The sequence below is a fragment of the Scyliorhinus torazame genome, chromosome 28, assembly GCF_047496885.1.
Source record: "Scyliorhinus torazame isolate Kashiwa2021f chromosome 28, sScyTor2.1, whole genome shotgun sequence".
Lineage (NCBI taxonomy): Eukaryota > Metazoa > Chordata > Chondrichthyes > Carcharhiniformes > Scyliorhinidae > Scyliorhinus > Scyliorhinus torazame.
Window position 1 is genome coordinate 15,769,068 of NC_092734.1, and position 24,631 is coordinate 15,793,698.

At 50.0% G+C, this 24,631-nt stretch overlaps 1 protein-coding gene across 12 annotated transcripts in view; it reads right to left on the reverse strand.

Annotated features, from left to right (window-relative positions):
• zmiz1a (zinc finger, MIZ-type containing 1a) overlaps positions 1-24,631 on the reverse strand; it is a 1,215,152-nt gene that overhangs the window by 245,692 nt on the left and 944,829 nt on the right. For 11 of the 12 annotated variants that reach the window (XM_072491545.1, XM_072491540.1, XM_072491548.1 and 8 more), the window contains one exon: positions 12,276-12,381. The exons of the other annotated variant lie outside the window; for it this stretch is intronic. In XM_072491545.1, the coding sequence (XP_072347646.1) occupies positions 12,276-12,381 (106 nt within the window). The remainder of the gene's footprint in view (positions 1-12,275; positions 12,382-24,631) is intronic. 12 annotated transcript variants of the gene reach the window in all.

The window sequence follows — 24,631 nt, forward strand, 5'->3', positions numbered from 1 at the left end:
GATGGGGGAGAGGGACACTGAGGCAGATTCAGTCTCGGGCAGTGATGGGGAGAGGGACACTGAGGCAGTTCCTGGCTCAGGCAGTGATGGGGGAGAGGGACACTGAGGCAGTTCCTGGCTCTGGCAGTGATGGGGGAGAGGGACACTGAGGCAGTTCCTGGCTCGGGGAGTGAATGGGGGATAGGGACACGGACAACAGTTCCTGGCTCGGGCAGTGATGGGGGAGAGGGACACTGGGGCAGTTCCTGGGCCTGGCAGTGATGCGGGAGAGGGAAACTGGGCAAGTTCCTGGCTCCGGCAGTGATGGGGGAGAGGGACACTGAGGCAGTTCCTGGCTCGAGCAGTGATGGGGGAGAGGGACACTAGGGCAGTTCCTGGCTCTGGCAGTGATGGGGGAAGAGGGACACTGAGGCAGTTCCTGGCCCGGGCAGTGATGGGGGAGAGGGACACTGGGGCAGTTCCTGGCTCGGGCAGTGATGGGGGAGAGGGACACTGAGGCAGTTCCTGGCTCTGGCAGTGATGGGGGAGAGGGACACTGAGGCAGATCCTGTCTCGGGCAGTGATGGGGGAGAGGGACACTGGGGCAGATCCTGTCTCTGGCAGTGATGGGGAGAGGGACACTGAGGCAGTTCCTGGCCCTGGCAGTGATGGCGGAGAGGGACACGGAGGGAGTTCCTGGCCCTGGCAGTGATGGGTGGAGGGGCACGGGCAGTTCCTGGCTCGGGCAGTGATGGGGGAGAGGGACACTGAGGCAGTTCCTGGCTCTGGCAGTGATGGGGGAGAGGGACACGGAGGGAGTTCCTGGCCCTGGCAGTGATGGCGGAGAGGGACTCGGAGGGAGTTCCTGGCCCTGGCAGTGATGGGGGAGGGGGACACTGAGGCAGTTCCTGGCTCGGGCAGTGATGGGGGAGAGGGACACTGAGGCAGTTCCTGGCTCTGGCAGTGATGGGGGAGAGGGACACTGAGGCAGTTCCTGGCTCGGGGAGTGATGGGGGAGAGGGACACTGAGGCAGTTCCTGGCTCGGGGAGTGATGGGGGAGAGGGACACTGGGGCAGTTCCTGGCTCTGGCAGTGATGGGGGAGAGGGACACTGAGGCAGATCCTGTCTCGGGCAGTGATGGGGGAGAGGGACACTGGGGCAGATCCTGTCTCTGGCAGTGATGGGGGAGAGGGACACTGAGGCAGTTCCTGGCTCTGGCAGTGATGGGGGAGAGGGACACTGGGGCAGTTCCTGGCTCGGGCAGTGATGGGGGAGAGGGACACTGAGGCAGTTCCTGGCTCTGGCAGTGATGGGGGAGAGGGACACTGAGGCAGTTCCTGGCTCTGGCAGTGATTGGGGAGAGGGACACTGAGGCAGTTCCTGGCTCTGGCAGTGATGGGGGAGAGGGACACTGAGGCAGTTCCTGGCTCTGGCAGTGATGGGGGAGAGGGACACTGAGGCAGTTCCTGGCTCTGGCAGTGATTGGGGAGAGGGACACTGAGGCAGTTCCTGGCTCTGGCAGTGATGGGGGAGAGGGACACTGAGGCAGTTCCTGGCTCTGGCAGTGATGGGGGAGAGGGACACTGAGGCAGTTCCTGGCTCTGGCAGTGATTGGGGAGAGGGACACTGGGGCAGTTCCTGGCTCTGGCGGTGATTGGGGGAGAGGGACACTGAGTGGAAGGATGCACCAGAGCCCAGAGCCTGAGGAGCAAAGGCTGCTGGTCACAACATAAGAGTTTCCAGGATGTCACTGAAGCCAAGTCACGGAAACATTTGTCAATGAGTTTCAGAAGTTGTCAATTGAAAGCCATAGGGCACAAGGAGATTGTAAAGATAGTCAGAATGCAACTTATTGCAAGACAAGATGTTTACGGAGCAATGAAGGACTAACTGACCCCATTGGTGGAAGGGTCGAGAAGCAGAAATGGCCGATTTAAGGTGACTGGGAACAGAAACAGCGGCGACATGAGGAAAACCTTTTATTTTAACCGCAGCAATTAGGATCTGGGAGGCACGGTCGGCAAATGTGGTGGAGGCAGATTGAATCGGAGATTCCAACAGTTGGATAACTCGCTGAAGGGAAAAGAAATTGCAGGGCAACAAATTGGAGAGGCAAAGGGAGCTAGCATGGGCCCGATGGGTGGAATGGCCTCCTTCTGAGCCAAAACAATCCCATAATAATTGCAGGTAGACAACCGCCTGTGTGGCATGTGCCCTTTTGTTAAATTCAACAGCCAATCCTTCCTGCCCGCACTTGTCTCTGAACTTCCTGGTATAACACCTCACCAAACACCAAGTTGAAAGAAGGATTTATATCTAAACTTGGTGCGCAAGCATTTCAGTTCCAAACTCTCCGTACAGATAAATGTGCTCTCCATAGAATCCAAAGAGTGAAGCAAGTTCCCTGTCAGGAAACAGGAAGGACATTGCAAGCTGACACAAAGCGGTGTGTTTTCATCTTTAGACACCTGTCTTATTTGAATGGAGTCTGTTTAATTCTAAATTCCCCCTTGCAGATTCTATCAGCTTTAGTTTCAGTAGCAAGTAATTAAAAAAAAAAGATGACAGGATCGGCAGAAGCTGGTGGGAACGAGAGCGAGATTCCGCTTTTTTTGTTTCAGGGGGTGGGGGCAGGACCAGCATCTGTTACCCATCCCGAATGGCCCTTGAACTTCATGGCCTGTCACGTCGTTTCACAGGGCAGTTAAGAGTCAAACAACAAGAACTTGCATTTATATAGCGCCTAAACAGGCCAAGGTGCTTCCTGGAAGTGTAGTCAAACAAAATTTGACTGAGCCAAATAGAGAGGGGTGACTGAAAGCTTGGTCAAAGAGGTAGGTGTTAAGATGAGTCTCAAAGGAGTGGGGGGGGGGGGGGGGGCACGGGAGAGCGTGGTGGAGTTCAGAGCGGGAATTGTAGAGCTGAGGGCCTAGGCCAAAGGTTAAAAGGAATATGGCGAGAAGCAGAATTTGCATGGGCTTCTCCGTCCGGAACGGGATAAAACTAACGGCAGGGCCCAAAGTGGATTATTTGTTGCTGTAAGAAGTCACGAGAATTTGAACGGAGAGTCAATGAAAAGCCTTGAAATGGTGGCTCAGTCCCCCCTCCCTTTCCTGAAAGGCTTAACTAACAGAGGAACAGTGCATGGAATTTCATTGTCCTGTCATGGCACGGACAGGGCCATAAAGTGCAGAGTCGTTCCAAAACCTCTCGACGTCCGTGGTCCCGGGAAATCCCACTGGTGTAATATTCCGTCCACTGGGACAGGAGTAGGCCATTTAGTTAGATTTCCTAATCTTGGTGGGCGCTACTCTTTTAGACGCGCCGGGGGAATGGGGGACAGGGGGTGTAAGGTAGGTGCTTTAGGCTTGGCCTTCTTTTGAAGTAGCACCCCTTTTTCGGCAGTTTCCGATGGGACAGGAGGAGTGAGAAGCCATTTCTCAAACCACTGACAGCGTCTCTTCCCCCCACGCCCTTTCCTCCCGCTACCACCCCTAACCTGTGCCAGCTTTCACCAAACTAACAGTGGACACATTTAGAGTTGGCAGATGCAATCTGTAAGATAATGACGGAAATCTATCGCCTTGCCATGAGTAATGCCACAGATCAGGGACACCATTTCTTTCCTAGTTTCCACCACCCGCGAACGAGGCCCAAGGAAATCTAAGTGCTCATTCATTGCTGCTGGGAAATGGTTAAAACCTCGCCTGAGGAAGTCACTGGTTGATGAGTCTACTGAGGGAGTTATGCCTTAACTTGGGCCTCTCTATCAGGCTCGATGCTCTGCTGCTTCTGGCTGATTTATTGCTGTTGCCAAAGCAGAGCTTCTTTAAACATGAATGCAGGGAGGTCCGCATTCTAGCCACCTGCAAACTCTTGAGGGCTCCTCAGCATCGGGGAACATGAAAGTATTGCAGTGCATCTGATCTGAATTTTACAATTCAATCATAAGGAACCTGCTCTTGGTGCCACAATCTACTCTCATTGTTGTGTTGCTCAATTTGAATTGTTCATTTGACTTACTTTGAACAAAAAAAAAATTCAAATTAGCAGCAGTGAACTGTGTAGCTTTATTCCGAGCCAAAAGAACAGCGGTCAGTGGACACCAGCCTGTTCGTTTCAGACTCTCGACTGGGTGCTTTGTGAATTAACATTTCTCTGTCAGAACCAAGTCCATCAGATCCTGTGACCTGAACACTTGAGTTTTATCCACCAGGCTACAGTATCACAGACCATGCGCCACCATCTGTTCCATCAAATGGTCGAAGCTTTATTGCTATCATGTGATTCGTTCAGCTGTCTCCCAGCAACCTCACAGCCTGAACTTCATGAAGTAATCCTGCCCTCAAGGCCTTTGCTTGAATATCGAGAACAGCGTTTATGGCATTTATGTCTTTGTGAGTGCATGCGTGTGCCTGTGGGGGTATGTGTGGCTGTGTGTGTTTTTGATGTCTGTGTAGGTGTCTCTGAGGGTCTGTTTGTGTGTGTTCGCGTGTGTGTGTCCGCATCCACGTGTGTGCGTCCGCCGTGTGTGTCTGCGCGAGTGACCGTCCATGCGTGGGGGTCCCCGTGTGCAAGCGTGTGCTTGTGGGGGTCTGTGTGTGTGTCTGTGGCTGTGTGTGTGGGTCTCTGTGTGTTTGCGTGTGTGAACCTGTGAGAGGATGTGGGTGTGTGTGTCTGTGCGTGTCTGTGTGCATGCGTGTGTGTGTGTGTGCGCGCATGTGTGCGCGCATGTGTGTGTGTGTGTGCTTGCGTGCGTGTATGGTGTCTGTCTGCCGTGTGTAGGGTCTGGTGTGAACGGTAGTTCCCTCACTCCGGCCTCTTCGCCCAACTGCCTGATTCCAGCCCCTACCAAAGGCAAGGAGCCTGGAAATTTAAATGAAATATTTGGCAGTGTGACTTCACTGCCTTGCTGGAATCATCACAGAAAATCCCATTAACTATTTCAGCTCTTTCCTAACTGGCATTGCGACAATGGCAAGCCCTCGTCTACGGAAACGCACAGCCACTTGTCCTTATCAGACAGAGTGCCACTGAATGCACAATGGGCATCTCTTCCTGAGACACCCTTTAGCTCAGGTTTCAGTGACATGGTGATGCAAGCGAGCCAGCTGGAAGGCTGCTCAATTTAAGGGGAAACGGGGCTCTTGATTTCAGCACATCTGCCGTTCGCAGTGAAGGCTTTCTCTCCCGGAATTCAAACTCAGTCTCAGGATTGGGACGGCCACTGTGGACTCCGCAAATCATGTGGAGGGAACTGCATTAATTGGAGGGGACACAAATCACAAGCTGTACACGCGCACGATGGAACACCAGAGGAGCTGCTGCTGATGTATTTACATGAAGTAGGGTTGACCCACGAGCAGCATGGGTACTGACGTACACTGAAGGCCTGGTTTCCTCGCTGCAAATACTTTATTTAAAAAAAAACAGATGTGGCATCCAAAGATAGAACAGTATCGTTTACCTTTGTCTCACTATCTTCAATGGATGCTCAAAATCTCACAAAGCTATCCCAATAACAAGCCAAGTTCAGCACTGCGTCCACAACCAATATCAAGGCACATTTTTGGAAGTGAAAATATGGGCAAGACATGCTGGGAAGTCAACAACACTTACTGCAGGAAATAGGGACTCCGTGGAGTAACAATCTGCCCTGTGTGGCAGGACAAAAGATGTGGGGTTGCACTAGCTGCCTGCTCTGTCTCTGCCCAATAATCAGACCTATTGACTTCAAGGAGGTAAATGTCATATTGAAACTGCGTCCAGCCCCCTTTCAGGCAGCGCTTTAATGATCGTCCCAGCAAGCTGCCTAAAAATCAATTTTCTTCCTTTGCACCCTCACCTCTTTTGCCAATTAACCTGAAATCTATGTCTTCTGGGGGCCGCACGATGGCGCAGTGGGTTAGCCCTGCTGCCTCACGGCGCCGAGGTCCCAGGTCCGATCCCGGCTCTGGGTCACTGTCCGTGTGGAGTTTGCACATTCTCCCCGTGTTTGCGTGGGTTTCGCCCCCACAACCCAAAAAGATGTGCAAGCGAGGTGGATTTGCCACGCTAAATTGCCCCTTAATTGGAAAAAATGAATTGGATACTCTAAATTTATGGGGGGAAAAATCTATGTCTTCTGGGGCGAGATTCTCCGACCCCCCGCCGGGTCGGAGAATGGCCGTAGGCCGCCGTGAATCCCGCCCCCGCCCCCGCCGAAGTCTCCGGTACCGGAGATTGGGCGGGGGCGGGAATCGGGCCGCGCCGGTTGGCGGGACCCCCCGCTGGATTCTCCGGCCCGGATGGGCCGAAGTCCCGCCCAGAAATTGCCTGCCCCGCTGGCATAAATCAAACCTGGTATTTACCGGTGGGACCAGGCGGCGTGGGCGGGCTCCGGGGTCCTGGGGGGGGCGCAGGGCGATCTGACCCCGGGGGGTGCCCCCACGGTGGCCTGGCCCGCGATCGGGGCCCACCGATCCGCGGGCGGGCCTGTGCCGTGGGGACACTCTTTCCCTTCCGCCTCCGCTACGGCCTCCACCATGGCGGAGGCGGAAGAGACTCTCCCCACTGTGCATGCGCGGGAAACTGACAGCGGCCGCTGACGCTCCCGCGCATGCGCCGCATTTCCGCGCCAGCTGGCGGGGCAACAAACGCCATTTCCGCCAGCTGGCGGGGCGGAAATCCCTCCGGCGTCGGCCTAGCCCCTCAATGTTGGGGCTAGGCCGCCAAAGATGCGGAGCATTCCGCACCTTTGGGCCGGCGCGATGCCCGTCTGATTGGCGCCGTTTTTGGCGCCAGTCGGCGGACATGGCGCCGTTGGGGGAGAATTTCGCCCCTGGTTTTTGACCCCCCTGCCCCCTCCTGTCAGTGGAAGCATTTCCTCAAGATATCAACACAGCTCACAATCGATTAAATTATCTGTGAGGTGGAGCCTTCGTTATCAGCAAAGATAGCACAATGGTGAGCAGTTGGAATGGTCAGGTTTTGTTGCTGTTGGTCGAGGGAGGAATGTTGGCTGAGGCAGCAGAACAACTCCTCGCTCATCTTCCACTGGTGCCAGAGGCCGACAGATTTGATGCCCCCATTCAGTACACAGCACGCACTGGACTAATAATCCAGAGACCCAGTCATCTGGCAATGCTCTGGGGACTCTGGTTCAAATCCCGCCAAGGGGAAACTTGAATTTTTAAACAAATCTGCAACTAAAAGTCCAATGATGACTGTGATACCATGTGGTTCACTAATGCCTTACCCGGTCTGGCCTACATGTGACTCCACATCCACAGACTCTTAACTGGCCGAGCAAGTCGCTCAGTTCAATCAGGGAATGGACAGTAAATGGTGGCCCAGCAAGCGATGACCACCACCCGCAAATGAATTTTTAAAAAACCTCAGACCATGTGGCTATCATACAGCACTGCACTGGACCACCAGCCTTGACTGTAGACTCAAGATGCGGAGTGGGGCCTTGAATCTGCACCTTCCTGACTCACAAGCAGGGATAATGCTCATGAATTAAGCATTCAGTGATAGAATAGCTATCATAAAGGCTCGCCCCATACAGGCCGGACCTCTTGGCATTTTACAGAAACAAGAGTTGTCCATTTAGTCCCTCGTATGTATTCTGCCAATGAAATCATGTTTGGCCTGAGACCTAACTCTGCATATCTATCTTTGTCGGATATCCCTTAATGCTTTTCGCCAACAAAAATCTATCATAGTTTTAAACTTAATGACTGATTAAGCATCAATTGCCATTTCATAGAATCCGTACAGTGCACAAGGAGGCCATTCAGCCCATCGAGTCTGCACCCACCGTCTGATAGAGTGCTCGGTCTAGGCCAATTGCCCTGCCCTATCCCTCCAACCCCAGCGCCTAACCTGTACATCCTTGGACTCTAAGAGGCAATTTAGCGTGGCCGATCCACCTAACCTGCACATCTTTGGACTGTGGGAAGAAAATAGAGCACCCGGAGGAAGACCCCGCAGACACGGGGAGAACGTGCAGACTCCGCATAGACAGTCACCCAAGGCAGGAATTGAACCCTGGTCCCTGGCGGTGTGAGGCAGCGGTATTAACAATTGTGTCGCCATTTGCAGAAGATGCTCCAAACTTCTACCACCCTTTAAGGGGCTGGTTTAGCTCACTGGGCTAAATCGCTGGCTTTGAAAGTAGACCAAGGCAGGCCAGCAGCACGGTTCAATTCCCGTACCAGCCTCCCCGAACAGGCGCCAGAATGTGGCTACTAGGAGCTTTTCACAGTAACTTCATTTGAAGCCTACTTGTGACAATAAGCGATTTTAAATTTCTTGTGTTGAAGTGTTTCTCCATTTCAGCCCTGAAAGGTTTGGCTCTGATTTTTAGTAGATACTGCCTAATCGCAGACACTCGAACCCCCATCTGGTCAGTTTAATATTTCCAAAATTCTGATTAAATCAGACCGCTGGCGAAGCTCTAAGGATTGACTGACAAACACCAGCCCCTTTTAATACACAACGTAGCAATCAAATGGGTCAGCATCTTATTACAGGGAATACCACAATCAAACATATTGAAGAATTCATGCCCAACACATCGCAATATGGCCAACATTTACAAAAATCAGATGTTACCACATTGTGCTAACTAGTCTGGGTTTACTCATTCTCGACTGGTGGTTTGGAAATTTAGTCCAAATTCACAAAGAGAATTTATATTTAAAAACATATATTTTTTTTAAATTTAGAGTACCCAATTTTTTTCAAACTAAAGGGCAGATTTAGCGTGTTCAATCCACCTGCCCTGCACAGCTTTGGGCTGTGGGGGCGAGACCCACGCAGACACGGGGAGAATGTGCGAACTCCACACGGACAGTGACCCTGGGCCGGGATCGAACCTGGGTCCTCGGCTCGTGCTCACCAGTGCGCCATCGTGCTGCCCTAGAATTTACATTCAACGTTGTCGCACTTATCAAGGAAGCTCAAAGTGCTTCAAGTACAAATATTTAGGGGAATGTGAGGCACCAGATGTAGAATTAAGTGGAATGACCAGCATGTTTTTGTGGATGTTGTTTGAGGGGGTATTATAAATAATCAGAATGTCTCAGCTGTGGGTCCAGGGTTGCGCGTGACCCATGGTCAGTTGGTCAGTCATCCAGCTAATTAGAATTGGGTGTTTGTTTCAGGAATTTGACAAGGGCGCAGGATCTGCACATGGGGATGGTTTGAGTTATGAGGAGCGGGTGGATAGCCTGCGACTATTTTCCCTGGAGCGTAGGAGGCTTAGGGGTGATCTTATAAAGGACTATAAAATAACGAGGGGCATGGATAAGGTAGATAGTCAACATCTTTTCCCAAAGGTAGGAGAGTCTAAAACTAGAGGGCATAGGTTTAAGGTGAGAGGGGAGATATACAAAAGGGTCCAGAGGGGCAATTGTTTCACCCAGAGGGGGGTGAGTGTCTGGGATGAGCTGCCAGAGGCAGTAGTAGAGGTGGGCACAATTTTGTCTTTAAAAAAAAAACACTGGTCGGCTGCCAGCGTGGAGACTCCCGCTGCCGGCGGGGGGCGCGCCACACCAGAAAGCGGGTGCGTCGGGACGGAGAATCCCGCCCCCTGGGTGGGATTCTCCAATCCCATGGCAGAGCGTCCACGCCATCATTAACGCCGTCGCGTTTTCCGACTGTGTGAACGGGCCGCTCCCAGTACTAATTGTGACCCACTCTCTTCAAACTGCTCCTTTACGTCAACAATTGTGGTGGATTGGAGCAGCACTGATATCTCTGTAATAGTACGGCCATTCGGGGTGTGTGAGGTGAGACACGTATGTCGGTAAGCTCTGACTGTGAAAGATATAGAGTTCCATTCTGTTCGAGCCCAGCTTCCAGACGTACCTTTCAGCAGGGGTCACTATACAGTGATTAGCAGCAGGAATCCTAATGTTACACTTAGTTTGTATTAGGGACAGCTGCACCGAGGGCAGTGGTCAATTAACCCCACCCCCAGCACAGATCAGCTACCCCAGTGCAGGCTGAGGGTTAACCCAGATACCATCCTGGTTAGAATAACTTCAAGGCACAGCGGTCGAATAGCAGAAAACAAAGGAACTTTGTCAATTTTTTGAAAAAACCTATTTCTTTAAATTGACTAATATTTAAGAGCTATGGTGAGGTAAGTAGCATTTACTTCCCTTCAGTAGCCAAATTTATTCAAATCCAGTTACTAATATCAGGGGGCTTTTAAAAATTCTTTCCAGAAACTGGAAATGAAATGAAAATCGCTTATTGTCACAAGTCGGCTTCAAATGAAGTTACTGTGAACAGTCCCTAGTCGCCACATTCCGGCGCCTGTTCGGGGAGGCTGTTACGGGAGCATTGCTGGCTGGGCCAGCATTTATTGCCCACCCCTAATGGTCCTTGACAAGGTCTTGGTGAGCTGCCTTCTTGAACCGCTGCAGTCCACGTGGTGTAGGTACGCACACAGTGCTGTTAGGGAGGAAATACCAGGATTGTGACCCAACGACAGTGAAGGGATGGTAGTATAATGCCAAATCAGAATGGTATTTGGTGGCCTTGTCCTTCTAGGTGGGAGAGGTCATAGGTTTGGAAGGTGCTGTTGAAGGAGTGTGGGCGAGTTTCTGTGCAGACCTTACAGATGATACACACGGCTGCTGCTGTGCACTGGAGGTGGAAGGACTGAATGCTTGAGGTGGTGGCCAGGGTGCCGATCAAGGGGGCTGCTTTGTCTTGACGCCATTGAGCTTCTCGAGGATTGTTGCAGTTTATTTTTATAAATTTAGAGTACCCAATTATATTTTTCCTATTAATGGACAATTTAGCGTGGCCAATCCACCTACCCTGCACATCTTTGGGTTGTGGGAGTGAAACCCACGCAGACACGGGGAGAATGTGCAAACTCCAGACGGACAGTGACCCAGGGCCGGGATTCGAATCCGGGTCCTCAGCGCCGCAGTCCTAGTGCTAACCAGTGTGCCACCGTGCTGCCCTAGGGTTGTTGGAGTTGCCCTCATCCAGGCACGTAGAGATGTATTCCATCACACTCTTGACTTGTGCCTTGTTGATGGTGGACAGGTTTTGGGGAGTCAGGAGGTGAGTTACTCACTGCAGGATTCCCAGCCTCTGACCTGCTCCTGTAGCCACAATGTGACAGGCGGCAGGATTTGCTGATGTACACAAGTATCACAGCGCCTGGATAACATCATTTAGCAAGAGATCCTTTGTGCTTGTTGGGCTGGGCTTCTACTAAATACGTGGGGAAATAAGGAGTCAAGCTGGCAAGCCAAGAATGGTCCACAAAAAGAGAAATAATGGCTGCTACCCGACTTGCAGACTGTGGAATACTTTGGGGATGTGATACAATGTGAGCTTCGGCCTTTTCATCAATCATGCTAAATTGCCCCTTAATTAGAAAAAATGAATTGGTTACTCGAAAAAAAAATGTTAATAAAAAAAAATTGTGGGTTTGGTGCAGTTTAAAAAAAAACGCTCATTCTGAGAGGGATGTTGTGCCTTGCACTAGTTTTTACCCACAGGCCATTTTGTATGTTTGCCTCACTCTTCAGGGAGCAGGGGCACTCTGGGCTACCAAATCAACTGATTCAACAGTAAAGTCTTCAGCCAGTGGTAGTCTAGGCATTTTTCAGCGAGTTCAAATGAGTAGATTTTTTTTCCCCAAATACACAATTTCCTCTGCAAATTGACTGCTTTACAAGGAACGCCTACACTTGATGCTTGCTTCACAGGGGTTGCACGAGATCAACACTTCCCCATTCTCACAGTACAACAGCAAGTTTTAGCAATGCAAAGGTGAACAGCCAACCCAAAGACTTCCCTCTTGTGACCCAACTACATTGCCTCGAATGGAAAATGTTCTTCAATGTACACGTGCACACGTCCATGCAGAAGTGTCCGTGCACGTGTGCGCGCGCATCCATGTTTGATCCGTGTGCATTTCCACAGCACTCAACAGGACTACACATTCTAGTCCACTCAACAAGCAACTGTCGTGACAAAATATATTCACCCGGCAAATTTCTGGCTAAATCCATGGAATCCTGATTGGTAAAATGCCGGAGGACCGGAGGGTGTTAGCACCTCTGGGCCTACCCAGAATGCCATGGATTTGATTACACGGAGAGTTGAAATTATTCCAACTAACTCACAGGAGGAAAAACGGCCACGTTTTAAATACAGCTCAGCCATTTTACAAAAGGCAATATTTGTTTTAAAATGGGTCTTGTTTAAGGTAGTTGGGGGGGGGGGGGCTTTGTTGGTATCCTGCAGATTTACAGCAAACACAAATACTTTTTCCTACCTGCTGATTTTGGAGTGAACTTGTCTCGGTTTGCAGCACATACAGCCAGCAGCCTATATCCAAGATCCAAATCAAAACCTTGTTGCGCCGCTACCCTGCTGACAACCTAGACCACAAAAAAAAACACAGCACACCATTGACTCTGAGGTACACATAGCAGAGAACAATACACAAACAGCAGGGAATGGGAGGAAGGGGCAATTGTGTCTGTCTCATTGCAACTGCTACACTTTGGCGTAGTCAAGGAGAAAGACCGTGAGCAAACAGATGATACGGTATATTTGATACATTCTTCACACCTTTCCGTCGCTTGGGCAATTTTGTGTTTTAAACTGCCACCGACTATCGCTTTACTTCACGGCAGTGTGGAAATGCTGTAAGTAAGCTTCAGGCTTGCATCTCACACACAAACTGGGCTTCCAGCCAAGTCAGATTGAAAGCTCCCTCATTTTCTCGTGGCGAGCCACATTCAATGAGGTTCATCGTTAACACATCCTGCTTTAGGTTCACCACTTTAAGGGCTCAAGCACCAATGCCGACAGGCACTTTCTACACTAAATGAGTGATGTTGAGGGCAGGCGCTCATTGCTCTCCGCCCCCACCCCGCCACGTAAAAGGACCCGATTTTTGGAGACCTGGCATTGATGAAGGCTCATGGTTTTAGGCTTCTCCAACTTATTTTTAAAAAAAATTAGAGTACCCAATTCATTTTTTCCAATTGCGGGGCAATTTAGCATGGCCAATCCACCTACCCTGCACATCTTTGTGTTGTGGAGGCGAAACCCACGCAAACGCGGGGAGAATGTGCAACCTCCACACGGACAGTGACCCAGAGCCGGGATCGAACCTGGGACCTCAGCGCCGTGAGTTTGCACTGCTACCACTGCGCCACCCTTCTCCAACTTCTGTTGGGTCTCCACTGCTAACAAAATGCAAGGAGCCGGATTCAGAATTTTTGGGTGGTCAATAAGGGGAGCGGCCAATGGAGATTATTGGTCTCGGAACACGCCACCACTTGGGTACTTCAGGACAATGTAACAATGCCTTTTAACTGATTCCAACAGCGTAAAGCCAAGAGGGTACATTTCGCATTGACATCAGACACAGTTCAGTTTGTAGCACTCTCGCCTGCGGCAGGTGATTGAGAGTTGAAATCCCCCTCCAGTAACACCGGTACAAAATTTAGGCTGGCACTCCCAGTGCAGTCCTGAGGAAGCGGTGCATAGTCGGAGGTGACATCTTTCGGATATGATGGGTTTAAAAAAAATAAATTTAGTGTACCCAATTCAGTTTGTCCAATTAAGGGGCAATTTAGCGTGGCCAATCCACCTAGCCTGCACACCTTTGGGTTGTGGGGGCGAAACCCACGCAGACACGGGGAGAATGTGCAAACTCCACATGACAGTGACCCAGAGCCGGGATCGAACCTGGGACCTCGACGCGTGAGGCAACAGGGCTAACCCACTGCGCCACCGTGCTGCCCCTCGGATATGATGTTGTACCGATGCTCAACTTGCTCGATGTTAAAGGACCAAGGCACAATTTCAACAACAGCAGCGGAGTTCTCCCCAGTGCCCTGGCCAATAGTTACCTCTCAGCCAATGCTACTGAAAACAGATTATCTGGTCATTAAGCTCATTGCTGTACTTGGGACCATGCTGTGTGCAAATTGGTTTCTGTGCTTTACTCTTTCCAACAGTAATTACCCGGCTAAAGAAGAGTACATCGTTGGCTGAAAAGTGCTTTGTGAGGGCTTGAAAAGTGCCATAAAACAAATCAAAATCATTCTTCTTTTTTAAAAAGTGGGGATGCTAATCCAAAATAGATTCTTTTGCCTTAAACCCTCGGGGATGTTCTTCAGTGACATGGATTAGATTGATTTTGAGTGGCTATTTAAAGCTAGCACTTTCAGTCATACTAAGAGCTTAACCCTGGGTCACTGTCCGTGTGGAGTTTGCACATTCTCCCCGTGTCTGTGCGGGTCTCACCCCCACAACCCAAAGATGTGCAGGTTAGGTGGATTGGTCACGCTAAATTGCCCCTTAATTGGGAAAAAAAGAATTGGGTCCTCTAAATTCCTATTTAAAAAAATACGAAGAGCTTAATCCCTGAAACCAATCACAGGATTTGCTGGTCACAGACCAGCGGAAACCGCTTTCAACTACACTTTTCCAAAATCGAGTCCAGCTCAGATAAAGTATCTTCACTTCTCTGTGTGCAGGTGGTGTCGAAAGACACTGATTTCAGAGACACCGCATGCCTTCTTTGGATTCCTGTTGAAGACAGGGAATTCAAGCTCCTCTTGTGTGAACGGGTTAACGGCTGCCCAGGCTACGAGTTGAAGGTGATGCTAGAAACCCATCAAACGGAAGTTTGAACGATAACGTTTCCTGCCCGGACGGATCTGCCCCACCCACCACACCCCTACAACCCATGCACAACCACTCCCCTCCCCCCTCCACTAAGCCTGGCACAAACCGGCAGGTCTCCAACGCACCTCCTATCCGAACGGTTGAAAACCAGTTACATACCAAAAGGAAGACAGTCCTGCACATTTCAGGCAGACAGAGCCTCTGTTTGACATTTTATCCAGATAATGGCACCCCTCACCATGTAGCATTCCCTCAGTACTGCACACAGAGTGTCAGCCCAGATTTTGTCCTCCAGTTTCTGGAGTGGGATTTGAACCCACAACCTTCCGATTCAGAAGTAAGCACCAAACGAGCCACTGCCGACACCACAACTGAATTGGCTGCGTTGGCTTTTCGCTGTTCAGTCCGTTAACAGGCGTTGTGATGTGGTCTAAGAGGAGATTTGTTCAGAGAATGGTTTTTCCACTTGACACTGTACATCTTCCTACCACTGGTATAAATCCTACTGGGAGACCCATTTTCCTCTGAAATCCTCTGACTCTGACGCCTTGCATTTCGTCGGCAGTGGTGAGACCTAACTGATATCCAAGATGTCTAAAAGCTTGAATCATCAGCGATGCTAGCTCTCCAAACATCAGATATTTTACATGGATGGCTGGAGTTTGTGCCTTCCCACAATAGCCACGACTTCAAACTAGAAAATGGCTGGAGATATTTGTGTGAAGGGTTTGGGACAGAAACCGTCATATAATTTCACCAACGGCATTTATAATCAGAACTGCACAATCTGTTAAACGTGAATCCATCGAGGGCAGCACGGTGGCGCAGTGGGTTAGCCCTTCAGCCTCACGGCGCCGAGGTCCCAGGTTCGATCCCGGCCTGGGTCACTGTCCGTGTGGAGTTTGCACATTCTCCCTGCGTCTGAGTGGGTTTCGCCCCCACAACCCAAAGATGTGCAGGGTCGGTGGATTGGACACGCTAAATTGCCCCTTAATTGGAAAAAATGAATTGGATACTCTAAATTTATTTTAAAAAAACGTGAATCCATCAATATCTCTTCCTAGCAGACTCTCTCCTCTGGTTCATATCCGTATGGTAGCCTCAAGTGGACGAAATGCACAATGCAACTTTCAATGCACTACAATTAGTGGCCAAGTTCCTGATCTGCTCAGCCGAAAGTTGGATGCGTTATAATTTTTCCGGATTGGCACACAGCAATGGAAATTCATCAATAAATACTGATCAAAATGGAAATTTGATGAACAGACAGGAATGAGGTGGTCCCCGTGCACCAGTTTGAAGATATGAGCTGGGGGGAGTGGGGATATGGGAAGCAATGACATATTGTCAGCCCCCCAACAGCAGTTGAAAATTTAAAACATCTAGCGCTCACTTATTCTCCAATTGGATTTTTAAGTGTGACTCAAATATTCAGTCAATGCTCTCGGACAGGATAGACGGGAGCCTCTCGGACAGGACAGGCGGGAGCCTCTCGGACAGGATAGACGGGAGCCTCTCGGACAGAATAGGCGGGAGCCTCTCGGACAGGATAGGCGGGAGCCTCTCGGACAGGATAGGCGGGAGCCTCTCGGACAGGATAGGCGGGAGCCTCTCGGACAGGATAGGCGGGAGTCTCTCGGACAGGATAGGCGGGAGCCTCTCGGACAGGATAGGCGGGAGCCTCTCGGACAGGATAGACGGGAGCCTCTCGGACAGGATAGACGGGAGCCTCTCGGACTGGATAGACGGGAGCCTCTCGGACAGGACAGGCGGGAGCCTCTCGGACAGGATAGACGGGAGCCTCTCGGACAGGATAGGCGGGAGCCTCTCGGACAGGATAGGCGGGAGCCTCTCGGACAGGATAGGCGGGAGCCTCTCGGACAGGATAGGCGGGAGCCTCTCGGACAGGATAGACGGGAGCCTCTCGGACAGGATAGACGGGAGCCTCTCGGACAGGATAGACGGGAGCCTCTCGGACAGGATAGACGGGAGCCTCTCGTACAGGATAGACTGGAGCCTCTCGGACAGGATAGACGGGAGCCTCTCGGACAGGATAGACGGGAGCCTCTCGGACAGGATAGACGGGAGCCTCTCGGACAGGATAGACGGGAGCCTCTCGGACAGGATAGACGGGAGCCTCTCGGACAGGATAGACGGGAGCCTCTGTACAATATTTCAATCGGAGTCACCCACCAAGCTTGAGTTGCCAGTGCAACATGTGTCCTCCACTGCCCCTGTTAAAAAATAACCCAACCAGCTGATTATGCCCTGAAACCCCATCCCCTGAACACTCGCCGACTCCGAGGTGGTGGTGGAGGAGAACAAAGAACAAAGAAGAGTACAGCACAGGAACAGGCCCTTCGGCCCTCCAAGCCTGCGCCGACCATGCTGCCTGTCTGAACTAAAATCTTCTACACTTCCTGGGTCCCTATCCCTCTATTCCCATCCTATTCATGTATATGTCAAGATGCCCCTTAAATGTCACTATCGTCCCTGCTTCCACCACCTCCTCCGGCAGAGAGTTCCAGGCACCCACTACCCTCTGTGTAAAAAAACTTGCCTCGTACGTCTCCTCTAAACCTTGCCCCTCGCACCTTAAACCTATGCCCCCTAGTAATTGACCCTCTACCCTGGGAAAAAGCCTCTGACTCTCCACCCTGTCTATGCCCCTCCCTCCCAGTCCGCAATTGCCCAGTGCACAGCTGCCAGTTGATCAAATTAAACCAAAGCCAGACTGTGAAAATGTTTCAGTCTTCCTGCTGGCACCACCTGGGAGCTGGAGCATGGCTTTGTCCCCACTGCCCGCCCCAGTGCAAAGCAACACGGACAGAGGCGGCGAGGCAGTTTTGTTTGCCTTCAGTGTGACGTGAATCAATTTCTGGTACGTACTAGAATATGCAAACTCAGTTACTGCATCTCAAACAGTATGACCTGTGCAGCAACAGCTTAAAGGTTTCTGTGTGTGGTTTAGCAGCAAGAGATGGCTTGGCAGGAGATTCATGAGTTCCTGATCTCAGGCCCAGTAATGGAGGATTGGCCGAGCAATTTTCTATTGGGAAAAGAGGGAAATTCCATCCACGCTAATCCAGCATGTTGCATGACTAGTGGGGCTCACCTGCCCTTTAATGCTACCAGTGTGCAGGTACACTGGTCAAACTGGAGATAAGTCCCAAGGCTGATCGCACGGATTTGACCATCAGTGTAAACAGTCATAGAATCATAGAATTTACAGTGCAGAAGGAGGCCATTCGGCCCATTGAGTCTGCACCGGCCCTTGGAAAGAGCACCCTACCTAAACCCATGCCTCCACTCCTATCCCCGTAATCCAGTAACTCCACCTAACCTTTTTAAGACACTGAGGGACAATTTAGCATGGCCAATCCACCTAACCTGCGCATCTTTGGACTGTGGGAGGAAACCGGAACACCCGGAGGAAACCCACGCAGCCATGGGGAGAACGTGCAGACTCCGCACAGACAGTGACCCAAGCCGGGAATCGAACCGGGGACTCTGGAGCTGTGAAGAAACTGTGCTAACCACTGTGCTACCGTGCCATGCTGGCCTTGCACACCTTGTTACTTTTGGAACCCCAGCTCACCTCTTGAGGCCAATCTCAGAGTAAAGTGAGGGAGCATCGTGATGGAGGACTGGAGAGAAGGCCGGACTGCTGCAGAATATTTCCAATGTTCAAAAATGCTAATTCAGCATCTTGGCCTCCATGCTACTTTGCCCAATAAGGTTTAGCATTGAATGGGAAGCATGAGGTTGGAGTTGGAGTTGGTTTGAATGGTCCGACTCTGTACTGTAAAATCCGATGCAATGTTATACGCTCTCGAGGGTTAATAGGCCCCTTCCTTTTACACACTGCCTGTACTACCTGAGCCACCAAAGAATCATTTCATATCTCACTAAACAAACTGGAAGATCGTCACAGTCTGCAGTTCACTCGCTCGGCTGATGGTAGCCGAGGCGTGTTGGGTTGTTACCGAAACACTGAAAAGCCCTGTTCGGGCAGGAGAAGAGTGAGGAAAATTGCCACCTTCGGTGTAAGCAAGTCCTCAACATGTTGGGGATGTGAAAAGCTCAGTGCAGTGAAGTTTAAAATGGGAAACGTTTGAATGAGCGGAGAAAAATGCACTGCTTGCACGATCGTGCTATAATTGATACTACAGGGGATTGAAAACTGCAGCAGAAACGAAGAAAGTGGTTTTACAGCAGTGCCCTGTTCACATTTATCCTCGAGCTCCAACAAAGTCCGAAGTGATTAGGAATTTTCTCCCATGCATTCGGTCTGCCTGGCGCTGCTGGAATAGGATTCATTACTCCTTACTGCCACTACCTCCTCCACGCTCAGTGGACTGTGACAACTACGAGGCAGTCGGCCTCCCAACTCTCCTGTACAGCTCAGAAACTTGCATTACTTACACACGCCACCTCAAGGCCCTGGAGAGGTACCATTAACGCTGTCTGAGGTGGATTCTCTGGGAGGACAGGCGCACTAACATCAATGTCCTTGAAGGAGCCACTACCACCAACACCGAGGCCATGATCATCCGAAACCAACTCCGCTGGGCCTGCCGTGTGCTTAGGATGCCAGGGACCCGACTCCCAAAGCAAATAGTCTTCACCCAGCTCAAGGATGGCTTCTGAACGAGTGGAGGACAAAGGAAAGACTTCAAGGACACCCTGAAGGATTATCTCAAGAAATGCAACATTCACGTCAATGCCTGGGAGACCCTTGCGGGGGGGGGGGAGACACCCGATGGCAAGAGGAGGCCCAGAATAGGGGCCTGAGAAAGGAATGTCCGTGAACTAGAGTCCAAGGACCGATCCCACCGCCCGGAAACACCTGCCAAGTGTCCAGTCGAAGATGCGGCTGTACGATCAGGCTCATCAGCCATGTGAGGAGCCAGAGAGCCTATGACCAGTAACACGGAGTTTCTTAGTTGTTTTTATTCTATTCCAAATTAACTGAATTGAATAATAAAGACAAATCTGCCTTCTTTGAACACAGTTCGCTGTTAGCTCAGCTTACATCGAGCTTTGGTGAAGTCTTGGGGTTGCTTGATCCTGACACATACGGCTTTCACGGCCAATCATTATCACTAGATTCACTAACACTGGAAAGAGGCAAGTGGGGGGGGGAGCAATAGGCAAGCAGTATCTTTTCAACAGCTAGCATTAACAAATTTACCAGTTTTTCCTCTCGATTCGCTACCGGTGGTGAGTATAGGCCCCTTGGCGGAGTCATGAGGGCCGTGTGTTTAAATCCAGAGCATTGAGCGTGGTATCGATGCCAACACCTCCAGTGCAGTACCAAGGGTGTCCAGCACTGCTGGAGGCGCCTCTGTCGGATGAGACTTTAAACTGAGACCTCAACCTCTCTTTCTACTGGACCCAAAAGAATCCATGAGAACATTTTAAAGAAGAGTAGGGGAGTTATCTGTAGTCTCCTGGTCACACTTTATCTCCTAATCAATGTGACTAACACAGGTTATCCGGCCATTATTATATTGCTGTGTGAGAGAGCTTGCTGTGCGTGAAATGCCGTGTCTCCGGGCATTATAACAATGAGCACACTTTGAAACACTTCATTGGCTGTGAAGCAATTTGGGACATTAAGCGATGCAAATACAGCTATCTCTTATCCTCGTATAAATCCAATATGGACAACAGCTTGCATTTATATAGCAATGCAGTAAAAACATCCCGAAATGCTCCGTGTTATCAGATAAAGGTTGACACCGAGCCACATGAAGGGACAATGGGACAGGAAGCCAAAAGCTCGAATAAAGCTGGTTTGTGGGAGCAACTGAGGTTAGGAAAGCAAGCGTTGGGCGAGGTGGACCTGTTCAGAGAGGGAATTCCAGAGGGACTTGGCAGCGGTGCAGTGGTGGAAACCAGGGATGGACAAGACGTCAGATTTACCTGCTGTCAATTTAATTCACTCTACCAAACTATTCCTAGACAATTTGAGAACAAATAAAATGTTCAACAACTCCATGGGGTGAGTCGAACTGCCATCTGTTTTCATCAAGCTGCACTGACACAGACCACGTTCTTTTAATTATACCTCCTCCCTCAGCAGAAGATAACATCTTACATTTTTAAAGATCGGGTTAATGATAAAGGAGATTGGGGGACTGTCTACAGAGGCTGACAGAAATGCTCTTCAGATTTACAACACGTTCACAACCCTCTGGAATTTTTCACTGATTGAGACATAGATTTGTTGAAAGGACAGGATGATCAGAGAGGAAAATGCAGGTCTTCATTTACCTAGCACCGTCATGACTTCAGGGTCTGCAAAGGACCGCACAGCCAATTAAACACAAATGGTGGCATGAATGTTGCATTGTAGGATTACGTAAGGCACATAATGGGCAGCACGGTGACACAGTGGTTAGCACTGTTTCCACACAGCGCCAGGGACCCTGGTTTGACTCCGATCTCGGGTGACTGTCTGTGCGGAGTCTGCACATCCTCCCCGTGTCTGCGTGGGTTTCCTCCGGGTGCTCCGGTTTCCTCCCACAGTCCAAAGATGTGCCGGTTAGGTGGATTGGCCATGATAAATTGCCCCTTAATTGGAAAAAATGAATTGGATACTCTAAATATAAAAAAAACACTGCAATGAAGTTACTGTGAAAATCCCCCAGTCGCCACATTCCGGCGCCTGTTCAGGTACACTGAGGGAGAATTCAGAATGTCCAATTCACCTAACAGCACGTCTTTCGGGACTTGTGGGAGGAAACCGGAGCACCCGGAGGAAACTGACGCAGTCACGGGAAGAATGTGCAGACTCCGCACAGACAGTGACCCAAGCCGGGAATCGAACCTGGGACCCTGGAGCTGTGAAGCAACAGTGCTACCCACTGTGCTACCCGATTCTATTCTATGATTCTATGTATGCAGGACATACATTATCCTCAAACCCAGGTGCACCAGCGAACTACAGTAGTTTCATCTGACAGTGTTAATTTCCTGAAGTGCTTTCTCTCCTGGGCAATTAGGGACGGGCAAGAAATGCTGGTTTTGCCAGCTGTGTTCACATCCCAGGGATGAATAAAAAAAGTGTACGCAGTTGGATGAATGAAGTGCCAGTTCCCAGTATCAGCCACAAGTTAGTGCCATTGAGCAGTGTTCCACTGACTTCATAACATGGAAACATTTGCACCGTCTTCAAATGGAGGATCCTTTTTTTAAGCAAAGCATTAAAGTTGGAACATAGGAAATCACTTGAGGGCTGGACAGAATCAGTTCCATCGGCCAGTGTATGAAACCCGGAATATCTCTGCAGTTTAATAACGCTTTAAACCTGCAACATTTCTGCCGCACTTGAGCAAAAGGGGTTAACAGGGCAATCGCACAAGCCGGTTTCCTGCAAACTCGATACCACAATGAAGTGTGATGGGAGTTTGATGAACGTGAGTGGGAGGAGATCTGTACAGAGCACAGGAACGGGCATAGGCCACTTGTGCCAACTGGCACATTTCTGTTTAATGCACTGTGATCACAGCACTGAAACTGAGCTGGACAATTGGCAGCAATGCTTTTTCTGCAAGTCACAAGGTTTATGTGCTCAAAGCCCATTCCAGGGGAACTTGCGCGGATTATCGCAGTCTCCCCTGAATACTCTGTACTGAGGGATTGGTACATTGTTGGAGGTGCCACATTTTGGATGAATTGTTAAACTAAGATGGCGTCCACCTGTTAATCTGTACGTACTCCGGCACTGTTCAAAGACAGCTTTCCTGATGTCCTGGGCAACATACACCCATCAACACCACCCAAAATAGATTAACCGGTCACTTAACTTATTGGCTGTTCATGGAATCTTATTGTGCATAAATATCGATTGTCAGGTTTACACAGAGAATATATAACAGGCCGAGGTCAGTCAGCCCAACTCATATCTGCTGGCGTTTAGGCTCGATGTGAACCTCCCCCATTTAACCTCAACTCACCCGGTCGGTATATCTTTCATTCCTTTCTCCCTTGTGCACTTATCCAGTTTCCCTTTAATTGTATCTGTACTGGAGGTGGGGCTTTATCCAGCCTGGGAACTGAACCTATTGGGCCCACACAATGATTCTCAGCATGAATTCCGTGCACTCCGGTGCATTTGTCTTTCCATCCCGCTGCCTATAAAATATTGAGGAGCAGGAATCGGAGATGTTGAAAGGGAGAGAAACTCAGATCAACGACATTTGGCCATGGAGAGTAGGGACAAGCCTAAATGGATGGCCACAGGGAGTAGCATGATATAGGTCAATAAGCGGCGGCAAGAGGTAATTTTCTGTGTGGGCTGAACAGAGTGTGGCTGCCTTTGGTGAGGAGCGGGGTGCACAGAAAACCAGAGAAAGGTTCCAGTATAGGAAGAGGCCATTCTGCCCATTGTGTCTGAGCTGGCTGAAAAAACTAGCTGCTTATTCTAGTCACACCCGGTTCATACCTTGTAGGTTATAGCACTTCAGGGGCAGATCCAGCTACCTTAAGTTGAGGGTTCCTGTCTCAATCACCAATCCAGGCAGTGAATTCCAGACACCCACCACCATCTGGGTGAAAGACTTTCCTAATATCCCTTCGAGTCCTTTTACCAATCACCTTAAATCTGCCCACTGGTAACTGACCTGGCAGCAAGGGGAAACCAGACTTCCCTGTCCACCCTGTCTGGGCCCCTCAACGTTTTGTACACCTCAATCAAATCAGCCCTCAGCCTCCTCTGTTCCGAGGGAAACAACCATAACCTACCCAATCTTTCCTCATAGCTGCAACTTTCAAGCCCTGGCAACATTTTCGTAAATCGCTCTAACCTCTCCAGGACAATTCTGTCCTTCCTGTAACGTGGTGACCAGACTGCATGTACAATTCCAGCTGTGGGCCTAATCAACAGCAACGCAGTCCCATCGTCACGTCCCTACTTTTGCATTCGATAAATCATCCAATAAAGGAAAGCACACCTTATGCTTTCTTTACTACCGTATTTACCTGTCCTGCCACCTTCAGGGACCTGTGAACCTGCACCCCAGGTCTCTCATTTCCTCTCCGCCGCTCAATCATTTCCCATTCCTCGAGTATCCTCTTGCTTTGTCTGCCCTTCCCAAATGCATTACCAACACTCCTCCGCATTGAATTCCATTTGCCACTCAACCAAACCATTGATATAATTCTGGAGGCGACAGCTATCCTCTTCACTATCAACTACGTGGCCAATTTCTGCATCATCTGCAAATTTCCCAATCGTGCCTGCCACATTTAAGTCTCATTCATTAATAGATACAAGAAATAGGGCAGCATGATGGTGCAGTGGTTAGCACTGCTGCCTCACGACGCCGAGGTCCTAGGGTTCGATCCCGGCTCTGGGTCACTGTCCGTGTGGAGTTTGCACACTCTCCCCGTGTCTGCGTGGGTCTCACCCCCATAACACAAAAAGATGTGCAGGATAGGTGGATTGGGCACACTAAATTGCCCCTGAATTGGAAAAAATGAATTGTGTACTCTAAATTTAAATATATATATATACAAGAAACAGCATAGCCCGAACACTGAGCCCTGTGGAGTGCCACTGGAAATCACTTTCCATCCGCAAAAACATCCAATCATTAACCTTTGTTTCCTGTCAGAGCCAATTTTGGATCCAACTTGTCACTTTTTCTTGTATTGCATAAGCTTTACTTTTCTGACCAGTTTATCATGTGGGCCTGACTAAAATCCATGTAAATCATATCCACTGCACTACCCAAATCAATCCTCCTGGTTACTTCCTCTAAAAAGTTCAATGAAGTTTGTAAGACACGACTTTCCCTTAACGAAAAGAACGATGACTATCCCTGATTAATCCCTGCCTTTCTAAGTGATAAATTATCCTGGCTCTCAAAATGGATGGAGGAGATCTGAGAACAGCGCAGAGATTTAAAATGTAAATAACTCTGTCTCCAATTTCACCGAATCACTGAATGTTTGTGGTTCAGGAGAACGACACGT